A 14,529-nucleotide genomic window follows, 5' to 3' on the forward strand; every position below is an offset into this window, starting at 1 on the left:
AAGTGGGGAAATCTTGCATAGATACCCACGGCCTCCGGGGAAGGGGCCGTGGGTTATGTCGGATTCCTACCGACCAAAACCCCACTGATCTGAAATTACTGGTGAATCCGAAAGGCACAACTAATATTCATTATACATATTATTCATAAAAGCGCTCTTCTAGCAACAAAATCTCAAATGAAACGCACAAATCTCAACCAGTATCTCGTAATATCATCAGAATCGATCGCACTTTTTGCTAGCGAGTCAAAATCCGTTCGTTTCTTTTTTATCCACGTTTACGACGCCATTAAATAAGCGGAAATATCGCGAGTAAACATATTTAATCTCTATATCATATAGTTAACTCAACTCGATGTTTATCGAGGTTTTTCATGAAAGGTTTGCTGTTAAATAGCATTAAAACATCTTCTGCGCTGAAAATTAATAATTTAGAAACATTTTTCATTGATAGGAGAGGAGCATCTCCAATTAGTTGTATTGCAATGTAATATAACCTAAGCCATCTACGACAAATGCACTAACCAACTCAAAACAATTATCCAATTTGAACCATCACTTCCCGAGATTGCAAGCACGTACAAACAAACAAAGTCTTCACCTTCATACTTCCTAGCTTGATCGTGTCTCAAACTAAGCTCTTTGCACACATCATCACACAAATGCATTGCCTATTCACGCATAGCACTATGAACTGTTATGTTTTATAAATGTAGGTAAAAAATTACACGCTCCGTTTCTACTAATAAAACAACAATAGCCCAGCGTTAGCGCAGAGTATAAATAGATTTTCTTTTATATGTGGGACATTATTGAAACAAGATGGACCTTGAGATAAATAGTTGTGTGCGATGCTGCATCTATGCGTTTATAGAACTGATTTTCAACCGCCTTCAAAAAAGGACGACTGTATTTTTAATTTTGATACCTCTGAACTTTCAACGGTGTGAATTGATTTTGATGATTATTTGTATTTGTGAAACACTTTTCGTGGCTCCCGAGTGGTCCCAATTAAATTAAGTATAACAAAACTTTATTTTAATAATTAAGTAAACTATCAGATCATTGTCGGATGATGGCTGAGATTTTTTTCGTGTTTTAAAGCGCAAATGATAACAAGGCAATTATCATTTACGCTTTAAAACAAAATACTACTTAAATATAAATATTAAATAGGCAAACAATCTTGAGTAGAAATAATCTAATTCCTATTGTATTCTTACGGTTTCTCTAGCAGAGCTAGTATATAATCTGAAAAATCGTCTTACTACTACCATAATAGTACTAAAGACATTTAAATCCAGTCATAAAGCTCTGCAAACGATTTAAAAAGCAATTTACGAGTCACACACACACCTAGGCCATGAATCAACACGCGCGCGCGCGCGTCACGTATTCTGTTTACACACACACACATACACACGTTGTAAATTTAGCTGATTGACAGATACTTCCTGAAAGCGTAATGTGATAAGTATGATATAACCATCTGTATGTATAACTAGCGTAATCAATCACGGTGTGATATCTCTAGTTTTAGGTAATGTATGAGTGGCCTAGATAGCCAGAATGTGAAAAAGAGTCGATTGAGGAATGTTTTATCCGACTTCGCTTTAAGGTGAGTTATGTTTTTCAGTGTATGTAGATTATTTGTCAGTTATTGTCATATAAATAAATGGCTTGATGCAATCAAACGTCAATAGCGTCGATAGATTTATTAATAAACTAGCGACCCGCCCCGGCTTCGCACGGGTGCAATGCTGATACTAAATACACTACAGAAAAATTGTGAACGTTGTATAGGTATAAAAATATAGCGGCCCGCTCCGGCCTCCGGCATCGCACGGGTATAAAATACATAGCCGGGCGGCCGCAAACGCTACGTCCTGCAATTTTTAAATCTGTAATATCTTCGAAAATATTCACTTAAATCATACGGTGTAAAGGGCCATATAGATCTATATTAAATGAACAATGTATCCATGGTATTTAATTGGTTAAGGATTAATGCTGTATTGGTTAAAATCGCTTCGAAAATTAGCCATTATTTGTCGTAAAAAGTAAATGACAAAAAAAAGTTATTGTGGGTTATCCATAAGAGATAGACATATACCATCGCGGACTTTTCTGTAGACCTTTTCAATGTGTATAATACTTAGTACATTATTTTGATAAAACTCGTAGGGTTCAGCCTGCGTTTGCAATGTAAGCGGAATAAATGTAATTTTTTACGACATCACATTAGAAACCTCAAAAATAACAGTACTTCTCCACTACTTAATGGATCTTATTATACATATAAACCTTCCTCTTGAATCACTCTATCTATTAAAAAAAACCGCATCAAAATCCGTTGCGTAGTTTCAAAGATTTAAGCGTACAAAGGGACATAGGGACATAGGGACAGGGAAAGCGACTTTGTTTTATACTATGTAGTGATATTGCATAAACATTTTAATTCGCGCTACATTATTTATCGCCAAATATCTTTAAAATAATTCAAATTCAACGCACTACTATAATAACAACAACCATCACCAACTGAATCATCTAAAAACTTTCAATACAAATTTGCAAGGTCGCTGTCGGTTTAAACGCTACTTTCCTAGCCATACATAGATACAACAACGCCACAAGACACCCACTAAAAAGATACTTTTTATAGTTAGTTTGGACATTGACACTGTGACGACAACTCTATTTTTAACGAGGTCTTCGTGTTAGTGCTCGAAAATCCTGAGTTAGGAAATTTTTAGGATAACATAAAAGTACCTATAAGAAATTTTTATGTACCTATTATTTGATAGAAAGAAGAAATCATTTATTCGATATACGATGTACATTATTCCCCAGAATAACATTTTTACATTATTTTTCTTCAATGCGCACTTTGAAGGGTATTATTTTTCGATAAAATCTATCCGTATAAAAGTGGGTCAAAAATCAAAATCTAGTGTAAAGCGATCGGACAGGTGATGATAATAAAAGCTTGTAAAAACGTGTTATTCAAAACGTAATATTCATATAATACCAATGTCAAATCAAACCGATCCCTACATGTTTCCATAGTTATCCATATCAAGAAACACCACCAGGCGCAACTAGTCTTCCAAAACAAGACTATACAATAGGATGCTACCCCAAGTACACGTGTACCTAATCAATGCGAACAAACCCGGAAACTCTGAACGAGTTAAACTCGTATGAAATCACCGATCATTTTCTACTAGAGTAGATTAAGCATTTTAAAAGATGAAGCGCTTAAAACTTGTCACCTGTGACGTCACTGGACAGTACATTCAAAACAATGATTAGATATAATTTTCTTATCATTTTAAATAGGCGTTGGTACTGTAAATAATAAATATGAATAAGTGCCCTCCGTTTTATGCTAATTTCTAAACAACTTGCCTATGTGGACAGGTACCAGGTTCTCCCTAAGCCGTATTATCAACAAGTAAAATCGAAATGAAAATTTTAAGTACGGTATTAACGAAGTTATAGCAAATAATACGCTATGAAAAATGTCTTATTACAAAGCGTCTGAGCAGTCTCTCACTGTTGCACTTTAGCGTTCAAGCGCAGATTTCGAGAGAAGAAAGATGTTTCTTCAAAGAACAGGATCTTAGCTTTTTCTTTATGAATTCAACTAGGACAGTGTTCCGCCTTCTTTTGTGTAGCAGTATATAGTAGCAATATGATAGTAGTGATTAATGTAGTAGCAGTTTATTGCAAAATGTTGTGTAGGATTTGTATACAGTTTGGTTGGAATTCGGGCTTGAATTCTGTTTGAATTTTTCTGCTACAAATCCATTTAATAAAGAGGAAATACACAGAACTTCGATATTATGTAGTGAACATTTCACTAACGTGATTCAAAAGTACAATATATTAAAGTATCAATGAAAATCAATGAAAATTACACATATTATTGAAAACTAAAGCAATTGATCGATGTGCGGTTATCAGCCCGTTATCGCTCAAGGCCCCGCTAATCATTTTGTTACGTTGTTTCTTTTATTATATTTTTAATTCGGTTGCTAGTCGTAAGTCGATGTATTATTATCGCGTTCATTTTATGGTTTAGTAATGTGACAGAAAATAATTTTAATGATTTAATTTCGCTATTTAAATTCATGGAAAAACAGTTTTTACTTTATATTTGTGTAGTGAAATGTAATTCCTTGATTGACTGGTAACTGGAAGTAGATATTGAATGAAAAAAAATTGACCGATATACATTTATATGAGGAAAACCACGTACACAATGAGGCGAGCGTTAGCTATTTTGATGTGTGTGAATTCCCGTGTCCCCTAGTAAAGTATGGGGAAGATGGATATACATCTGATTCTCTGATAGGTTTTCTTTACGGATAACTAGGTGGTCAGCTTTATGTGTCCATCCATACGGAGATTTTCTTGGTTTCCATCAGGCATCGAAAGCAGGACCTCAATTTTAAACTCACGCATTAACTACTGTGCCAAGGAGGCTATTAGTTTTCAGGGGGGTAACCATGATGCCTTAAAACAGTATTTATTTTAGTGTGGAAAAGTAACATAGCTATATAGGTCGCTAGCGCCATCACTTTCCCACACTACTAAATATACCCACACAGCACACTACGAAATAATAAAGAAAGAAAGAAAGAAACATTTATTTATCAAGGACAGCACAACACACACACACATAAAACATAATACTGCTTAAGACATCATGGAAACCTCCCAGCCCCCCTAGTCAAGTGGCTTTCTGTTAGCGTAGCGTTCAATAGAATAGACTACGAAATACGAATGTATGAGATTGACGTAAGCTGTAGATAAACGTATCTACAGCTTACGTCAATCTCATACATTCGTAGTCTATTCTATTGAACGCTACGCTAACAGAAAGCCACTTGACTAGGGGGGCAGATATATTGTCATCGAAATAACAACGTTGTTTTTGGATAATGATGCTTGTTGAACTATAATTGTTGTCAGATAAATGGTTTTATTGTAGGTCACAAAAAATCGGTTTTTATAACGTTAATACATTTTTCCATAGCAATAAGCTAGAAAACAATTTTATATAATCGATATTACTTGACAAAGTAGGTAATCGATTATTCAAGCGTGTTAAAAAAACACTATAAATTATTTTAATTAGGGAAATAACCGCATTCTTTAAATGATACATTTTATCCGGTTTACAAGAATGGAAACTATATTAATACCTATATTTATAAGTAAATACATTGTTCTATTATTCATAATTTCAACGAATCAAGCAAATCTAGTAAGATTTATTAGCTACAGCACCTACAAATTGATATCAAATGAATGGTTACATTTTTCAGCTCATTAGCATAACAAACAAAATTTAATGAAATGGAAATTAAAGATAACTCGCACGAATTAAAAATACACAAAAAAAATACGTTTTTTTTTATTAAATCGTTGACGTAAAATTATACAGTGTTGCCTCATTCCTTATGTTTCTCGATTGTTGCAAGCTGATAAAACAATAAAATTCCACCAGGTCTGTACCTGGCAACATCCATGTCGTGTGTTTGATGTTTTGGCTTATAGCCAGACATTTCGTCTGTCACTATAGACGATAGACATTTGCTTCTTTTTATGGTCGGTAAACTATTTCTGTGTACTCTTGATATGCTTAAATTAAACTTCTTCTAGTAGTCATAGGTGCAATACAACATGAAAGTATATGATAATGTGAATAGTGAGATAGACATAAAATTGGTAACAATAGGATTTTTAATTCAGTTTACGTTATTCTTTCGAATTTTTTCCTCAATTTTGTTACGAGAAGAATTGGTAATCTTCAAAATAGTATCTCGCAAAGTACTTAACAAAGTGGTTAAAACCTTTTATGTAATTTAAGAAGATTTTCGACCTAAAGCAAGAACATTCCATCTTTTGTACTTTTGACTATTCAAGCAATTTATTGTCCGCGACCTTGCTCGCTGTTAAGCTTTGCAGTCTAGCATGCCCAGACACTCAGACAGATACTTAACTGGCAGTTCCCGAAAAGAGCATACTACAGAAAATATCCTATTAAGATGCGTGTTAGGATCTTTACTACTTAACGGAGAACAACAAAAACAACAAAGACACAAAAACAAAATCCCTACACGCATCGTGTTGTGCGTATTATTAGCTAAAAACGATTGGCCACACTCCAATGTTAGCGAGTACTATCAATATGATGAAATACTGTACAATATGGCTGGTTCACACTTTGATTAGTGCGAGTGCAGGTGATTAGTGCGAGTGCAGGTGTGTAGTGCGAGTAGTGTCCAATTCAACTGCGAGTGCAGGTGATTAGTGCGAGTGCAGGACAATGGTGAAATTCGCGACGCTACACACTACGCTAACCACTAAACACTAAACACTCCTGTCCAGACGTGTTTAGGCAGGCACACTGCGAGTGAGGGGGAAGGGAGGGCGCGCGGGACGTGGCTACTCGCAGTCCACTCGCAAAAAAATAGAATACGCTACTATTCACTTTACTACACAGCCTACTAAACACTCGCACTAAACAGTCGCTGTCCACACGTAGTACTACTCATCACCTGTACTCGCACTAATCAAAGTGTGAACCAGCCAATATGGATTGGTCAACCGTGACGCCCTTACCTGAGCCGCAGCATGGACTAATAATAAATCTGTATTGTTTTAAACCCATTAGCCGTTGCAATTGTGTGGCCAACTGGCTACAGAGCTTAACGAGTGAGCGTAGAACTGAGGTTCCTAGGTTTGAATCCTGTTGGAGACGAAGAAAAAATCTCGGTCTAGTAGGACACAGAAGGCTGATCACCTATTTGTCCTTAAAGAAAATCGATCAGTGGAATAGATGGATTAATAATGCATCTGCCCCATATCCTACTAGGGAACGCGGGCCTTCACTTACAATTAGCATTTGCCACTAACGCTCAAACATGCTTTTAGCAAACACTTAGAAACTCTTTTAAATCATCTCCTCTCGTGATTATATTTCAGTCTTATAATCTCTCAAGGGAGCTATAAAAAAAACGTATTTAAATAAATTAAAGGAACTGGTTAAGATTAACACTGCTTTAAAAAGCTTTTACAGATAATAAGTAGGTACAAGTTTCTTCCTCTTTAGAATTTTCGAATCTAGTCAGACAATGATGTTTTGGCAGGAGGCTCGTTGTAACCGAGGTGTATAATTTTAAATAGTGTTTGTACGCATAAATAACTAACTACGTATACAAAATTAACGACAAATATACTTATTAATGCGTTCATTACTGAATTCATGATTCATTTCGTTTATTTTTATAATCGTCCAATTTTACGCAGTAGGACGCTGTTACATTTATGGTAATGATCACATCTCAAAATAATTTAATGTTAAAATTACACTATTTGTTTTGTATGCAATAAAGATTATAAATAAATAAATAAATTATTGATTAAAAGCTCAAGCCAATTAGAATTAAACATTTTAACGGATTTAAACATGATTTATTCCGTCAGTGTGTGCGAAACGTCGGGATAATAATATAATGTATAAACCAAGTTTAAAATCAGTTAAAATCAATAATTTCTAAATGGTGATAATCACATCTCAAAATAATCCAACCATATTTAAACAACTGATTGATTCAAAGCCCCCATACAATAACTACCCCATACCAATCCATCACCATCTCTTCGCTAGACGAAAGACGCAAAACCCCCAGAGGCAATGACCCCTTGACCTCTGCGAATCTCAATATCAAATCAAATAGCTGTGCGAGTGCGTATGACAGATGACAAATGCATCCTGGCAGAGATCCAGTGCTCCCATTAGACTTGACCTACGCCCTTGGAATAGGGTGGGAAAATTATATGAAGACAAGATAATGAAATTAAATCATAATTCTTTATTGTGCACTAAACAATACAATAATGAAGACTACAATTACAAATCTAATCTTTTGAGAGCTGGGTAATGGCCATGATGTCTTATTAATCTTATTAATTAATCAATATTACCTGTTTGGAAACCTGATGGTGATAGACGATCTATATAATTTTTTTTTATTTTTTATTTATTTATTTATTTATTTCAGGTAACAGACAATAAATTGTACAGACCCATATTATAAATACCTTACAGACTAACATACATATAATAATTTAAAACTAAACTAAATTAATACAAAACTAAGAATATATTAAGCACTACACTATACACAATTCACGGCACTGGCGGTGTCATATTGCGCTGAACGGGCTTTGGCTGGGTGTTGCGAAGCCGCCCGCGAAACCGCCGGAACACAACACCACGGGGCCAGAACTCCTCGCTCATGAAGGTCGACAGCTGCTCGCTCGGTACACGCACAACAAATGAATTAAAATTCAAATTGTTGCGCGGCTCCAGGCGCTGGACCCTCACGATAAACTTGGTCTTCACCCGCACATACTCCACTACATCAGAAGCTTGGGTAGAGTGGTGCAGGCGGGACACGTACAGCTGCGTCGTCGGTATGGCGGGCCGCAGCAGGTGGTTGTTACCGGTCGGGGCGGTACCGCACTTGTTGGAGGAGGGCTTCTTTTTCTTCTTCCTTTTCTCTACCTTTGTAAAGCCTTCCTCATCGAGTGGATGACTATTCGCGCTCGACAAGGGTGCCGCACGGCGCGGGGAGTCCCTGTGCTTAACGGGATCTCCATCTCGGGTGATATCTTGCCGCTTTACGGGAGGCTTGGCGGCAGCGGCCGCGTAACCAGCCGGTGTCGGGTTGGCTACACGTGGCGGGCTCTCCGGGGGAGGCGCGGGTCGGGCGGGGCGCGGCGTGACGCGGTCGACGGCCGGCGGCGTCGTCAAATTCGCTGACTCAAAAGTCTCACGTTGCGCTCCACGACGTGTGTTCACATTTGAAACCTCCGTTGACCTACATAATGAAATTGAATCGCGCAGGGCGACGACCTCATTACGCAGCTCGTTGATGGTGGATTGGGAAGCTCCAAATTTGAACTCCATCTCCTTTAGGGCCGTCCTTAAAGAAGTGATATCCTTAAGAAGGCGGGTGACGTCGACGTGGTCGAATGTGACGGGAGGCAGCTTACGCAAATCCTTCGCCACGAAAGTCGGCACGTCGTCCGGATCGGTCTCCTTGAACACCTTGATGATGTCCCGTAGACTTCTCTCTCCCTTCTCGTCCCTCCTGCGAGACGGCATCCTATCGGCCATATTCAATGCCGAAAAGAGAAGTGATTTGGCGTCACGAATCTCTTCCTCCGTAAAATTGCTCGTGCAAAGTTGTTCTATGCTAACTTCATCCATGACATCCAGCTGATACTGCAGGAATGCCAGGACTTCATTAGGCACAAGCGTAGCGCTCATTGTTACGAGCGAAAACTTCGATAATAAAAAATATTAATTATTTATTATGAATATTCTGCACAGCGCAATGCGTCCGCTTTGGAGCGCGCATTGCACTAGACCAGTATTATGCAGTTATTTTTCTACACTGGAATTAAAACTACTTTAAAACATAATTAAAACTCCCCTGATTCTAAGATACTATAATATCAGCATATAAGTCAATAAGAAACTATAGTATCGGCACATAAGTAAAGTGTAGAAACAACTTGACCGTAAAGGATAATCGATCAATAAAACGATTGTGCAATGCTCCATATGCCGACGCGGGACTTCCCAATTTCTACAATTCGATAGCCTAGTTAATAGCTTTCCTTACCTCTGTAGTTGTAACTACTACTAAGGAAAAAAGAAACAGAAATTATGAATTCATTAACTGTTAGACAATCTATGCTATCACAGACAAAGAACATACAGAAGTCCTATAATAATCAGTAATCACTATATGAAAATATACCTGTTAGACAAAAAATATGCCCATAATTTATCGCCCGTGAAATTTCGTCATACGCTTCAGTCTATTCTATTGATTAATCCACCACTATGTGGACAGACAGACACTCCAGCGGAAACTGTAGTGTGTGCTTTTTCATTGAGACAACACGGCTAAAAAAACACAACGGTCCAACTTTCCCTATTGGGATATTTGATTGTACGAGATCGGAGAGCATCAAGACCTTTATTTTGGTTACGAATTAGCTACTTTCCATCTACCTATCTGTCAATTGTTGAATCAATTTGGATAAATTTTCCCTTAACCGTAAAGCTAAGATAAGACAAGGCATTTCACAGATTCTAATTCGTTAAATTTTGCCTTTTCCCGTGACAGAGCTGAACAACTTACAAGGAACTTGAAGAGCCTATCTTTCTAGGAAGTTTCCAGAAATATCCTTTCTCCCAGTTTCTCCCATCTTCTATACAATATATTTAGCGATTCATAGATTGGCTGACCTCAGGCCCCACATTTATACCATCTATTTACAAACATGTGTCATGCAAGGTCGCGGCCATTTGACGTCATTGTGAAAAATATTGTCATTTGTGAAACTCACGTCTCATGATGCATCACACGACCAAAACGATATTAACTAACTAGTTTATTTTACGGAAATATTTTTGATCTGTTTAATTTCGAAGCTCTTGTTCCAAAGAGCATTTTTTTCTTTACGTAAAATGTTAAAATTATGAATGGAAACAAAGCAGCAGTAACGCTGTTATCTTGTCAGAAGATTCTGTCGTCACTTATCGTGTAAATAGACCATTTTTAGATTAATCCCTTCACCAAATATAACGTAATTATAACACAATATTACGTAAAGCAAATTATTATTATAAAATGTCTACATTTTGGCATCATTCATAAACACAATGTACCCAACCCACCTTTCTGGCCTCCCTACATTTTTCCTACTAAAACATGGGATATGCCAACAAATTTTACGACCTATGACGTAACAAGGTCCCGTGACGTCACTGCAACATTTGTGACGTGTGCTGGCACTCCGCCAACGCGTTATTATGTTATTGAATACAATTAGATGAATTTATTGGTTACTCTGTAGATCTATTTATTAATAGTTGAGATTTGTTTACAGTACATAGTTTGTTTTTGTAAAATAAATATTCGTTTAAGACGATACACAAAAAAAAATCCACTGCTTGGCGGGCGGAGTCTAATAGCTCGCTATCGCGAACGCGGGTGTGCGCGAAGCTGCGAAGTCATTCTTGCAAACTCGCCGCGCTGCCGCTGGCCGACTCGGGACAAACATGTATGGAGTCGTCATACAGTTATAATATTGTTATACATTTATTTAATTGTTGATTTATTGGTTTTATTTTCTTGCTTATAAACAAATAATCTTCTTTTTAACAACTACTTAGACATTATTAATAATTATTATTATTTCGTAATGTTTACTTTATTACAAAATAATACTGTAGGTTATAAATAATCTTTAAAATAACAAAAAATATTGTTACTCTGAAAAAATGAAATGGTACTCAATAACGCGGACTACTGAATTGATTTAGATAGAATTTGATGCTGACGTAGATAATACATCATGCCCAGAAATGAAAGGTACTATTTCTGAAAGAAGTTATAAACCCTAATTCTTCTCAGTCAAAGTCAAGAGTGGAAGATATCACTAATACAGTAAAACTGATGCGAAACTTTGGATGTTAATTTGTATATTTTTTTGTTAGTTGTTACTTAATCACGTCAAGACTACATTACCAATTTTGATAAAATATAGCTAATTGCCTGGATTTAGGTACACATAGGATACTTTTTATCCGAACTGAACACTTCTGTGGGATAAAACCGGATTCACGATATAACCTAATTCCACGCGGGCAAAGCCACGGTCGGAATGATATTTTTTTAAATAAAAAAATTGTTTAAAAAAAAAACACAAAATATATTGACGCATGTATTTATTTTTTGCACTCTATTATAATTGTAATTATTCATTACAAATAATCAAAATAAAATAGCCAGAACAAAGTTAGGCCCTGGTAGGGTAGGTAGGCAGGTACAGCAATGTGAGACGAACACTGGCTTATTTATAGCAATAATAATGTATTATAAACATTAAATTAAGTTTACAACAAAAATACATAATATTAGCTAATGTGAAAACGAATCAACCAATCATCCCACAACAATGAAATGTGCACACAAATATTCATCCAAATCGGTTCATGTGATTAGGAGGAGTGACTGCAGCGCCATCTTCCGGGCCCAATTGTGTTTCCAGATCACCCAGGAACTCAATACACAAAATTTTTCGAAATGAAAACTCACATTACTATGTAAATATGAATATAAACCTGTTTTAGTACTAAGCAATTTCCCGCACAGGTGTAGTAAGTATAAATGAAATAAATATCAACATCAAATTCTTTATACAACATACTTATCTACCACCTACTAAGAAATGTAATTCTTGAAATTTTTTCGTATTTTTTTTAAATATAATACTACTCCAATGAGCTCCTGTTCCATATTACACCCACCATACTTCCACTAAGTTCACCATGATTTTTTATTTCTTTGCACTTTGTTGCTTTTTGCTAAAAATGGAATCATGCGATAAAACCAGTAGAGCGTTGATAACATACATTTTTGACTGAATAAAGGTACTTACGAAGGAGTGGGTTCACATTGTGAACAATCAGTGGGTTTATTTTCCTTCTGGATTCCGGATTTCTGAAAAGATTATCTATGCTATAAATGAAAAAACCTTACACATTCGATATGTACTTAAAACAGGGGTACATATCAAACATCGTCTATAATACAATTATCATCAAATTTAAAATAAAACCAACTTACTTCATTAATTTGTTCCAATTGTAAGCATTCTTTTTCCTCCAACCTTTATGTTTCTTCTTCTTATTTTCTTTATTGTCCCCATTTGTCTCATTTTGTCTTATCGTGTTGTCACCCTTTGTTACGATTGCGCGAGCGACACAAGTTCCCCGTGTGACGGCCGTAGCAGGAATGACTCGTGCAGCGATCGGGGTAGGAAGGTACAGGGCGGCTCTCGCTATATTGGCTGGTCGCGCGCTAATTTCAAGTATTTCTTGTTTATTTCAAAACCATCGCATATTTCAAAATTCTAAATCGGTAGACGTATAGGTTGTATATTTTATAGTTAATATCCAAAAAGTCGTAACTTTACGTTTGTTATTTTGAAGATGCCAGAGATTATAAAAAAATAACAATGAGAACTTTGTATTTTTTTTCTATCGAGAAAATATCATGAAATCATGTTTCTAAAACGATAGACGTATTGTGTTACTATTGAACTTTCTTTTCAAGAATTTTCATCACGACAACTTTAATAATATAAAAATTACGAAGGTTTGAAAAGGGCCGTAAATGTTAGAAAAATTAATTCATCACCTTAATAGAAAGTTAAATCATGCGTGATAATATGATTTGTTGCGGATCACTTGGTTTCTGCATGTGTATGCAATTTTAATTTATTTATTCTTTCCGATGCATTCATCCGATTGCATTGAGATTCTTATGATTTGCTGTACTTAATATCATTTGATCGAAAAGGTTTAGCTTCGTAGATCACAGTTAGCGCTATTTTCTATAGAATTATTATACCAAACTGTTTATCAATGCTTTCAGCTCTAAATTTACTTGCTTACTTACTTGAAGTGCAACAAATCTAATATTTTACACTTCAGCCTACAGACCATTAGAATATATTAAGTCCTTCTTCTATAGTTACGTTTTCACATAAACAAACAACATCTGTACCTATACGTATAGCTCGATTTACACTCCCTACTTACACAATTCCGCACCGATAGCCACGGGATACATCTAGTCTAGCGAAGTATAAAAATAAATCACATGCAGCATAGTAATTGCTATTCAATTGCAGACGTTCGAGACCCCGGGCACGGTGTGATGCGCGTGGCGAGATGTTCCGATCTATCTACAATAATATGTGCTCGTCAGAGGAAAAAAGGCATCAAATGTATTTATTTGCTTTTCAAGTATAGTTGGGGGTTGAAAATTGATTAAAAACAACATAAATCATGCTCTTATTGGATGGATAAATATGAAGATTGTATCTGTTATCGTAAGAAACTTAGAAAGAGAAGAAAACATAGAAAGTTCTGGTGCAACCCAGAAAACTTAACTTACACTTCACAGTGCACTCGTTTGAAATTTGGCGAAGACAGGTCTACTAGACGGGTTTAGCATCGACAATCTAAATATTATTTTATCAGATATTTGTATGACTATTTTAGTTAAAACAAAATCGGCATTTTTATATTACTGCGCTTCAAACTGGGGAGAGGGTGAAATCTCATTGATCACGGATGAATTATATTCTATTTTTTATAGCTGGGTATTAAATACATTGAATTATTAAATTTTGAATTTGATATCTGAGGGAACTTGATTTTCTCAACTTTATTTAATCATGATTCTTCCACTCTTACGTTGCTAGTTCTGATTGCAGAAGTATGATGGTAAATATAAATTTAATTATATCCTTACTACAATATGGATTTGTCGAACGTATGTTTCATCGGATTATGGCATGTACCCTCATTGGAGGCCCGTATGGAAGTGGGAACGTATATGGGCTGATGATGATGCTATG

The 14,529-nt window shown here is 36.0% G+C and overlaps 3 protein-coding genes and 1 long non-coding RNA gene across 6 annotated transcripts in view; 1 reads left to right on the plus strand and 3 right to left on the minus strand.

The window, feature by feature from the left end:
• LOC149475094 (uncharacterized) overlaps positions 1-14,529 on the plus strand; it is a 131,085-nt gene that overhangs the window by 108,846 nt on the left and 7,710 nt on the right. The gene's annotated exons all lie outside the window — the stretch shown is intronic.
• LOC149475095 (la-related protein 1-like) overlaps positions 1-14,529 on the minus strand; it is a 106,989-nt gene that overhangs the window by 78,923 nt on the left and 13,537 nt on the right. The window lies entirely within an intron of this gene.
• On the minus strand, positions 8,039-9,461 carry LOC149475096 (uncharacterized). The gene has a single exon (XM_089713778.1). It carries the CDS (start codon positions 9,350-9,352, stop codon positions 8,207-8,209), a length of 1,146 nt encoding a protein of 381 aa, XP_089569904.1. The 5' UTR covers positions 9,353-9,461; the 3' UTR covers positions 8,039-8,206.
• On the minus strand, positions 12,398-13,259 carry LOC149475097 (uncharacterized). The gene is made up of 3 exons (XR_016318118.1): positions 12,729-13,259; positions 12,541-12,602; positions 12,398-12,466 (listed from the first exon to the last, which is right to left on the minus strand). It is a non-coding gene; the product is annotated as an uncharacterized LOC149475097 (long non-coding RNA).

The sequence above is a fragment of the Colias philodice genome, chromosome 31, assembly GCF_061535455.1.
Source record: "Colias philodice isolate Cphi_HAF_F1 chromosome 31, ilColPhil1 Martin Lab GWU primary, whole genome shotgun sequence".
NCBI lineage: Eukaryota > Metazoa > Arthropoda > Insecta > Lepidoptera > Pieridae > Colias > Colias philodice.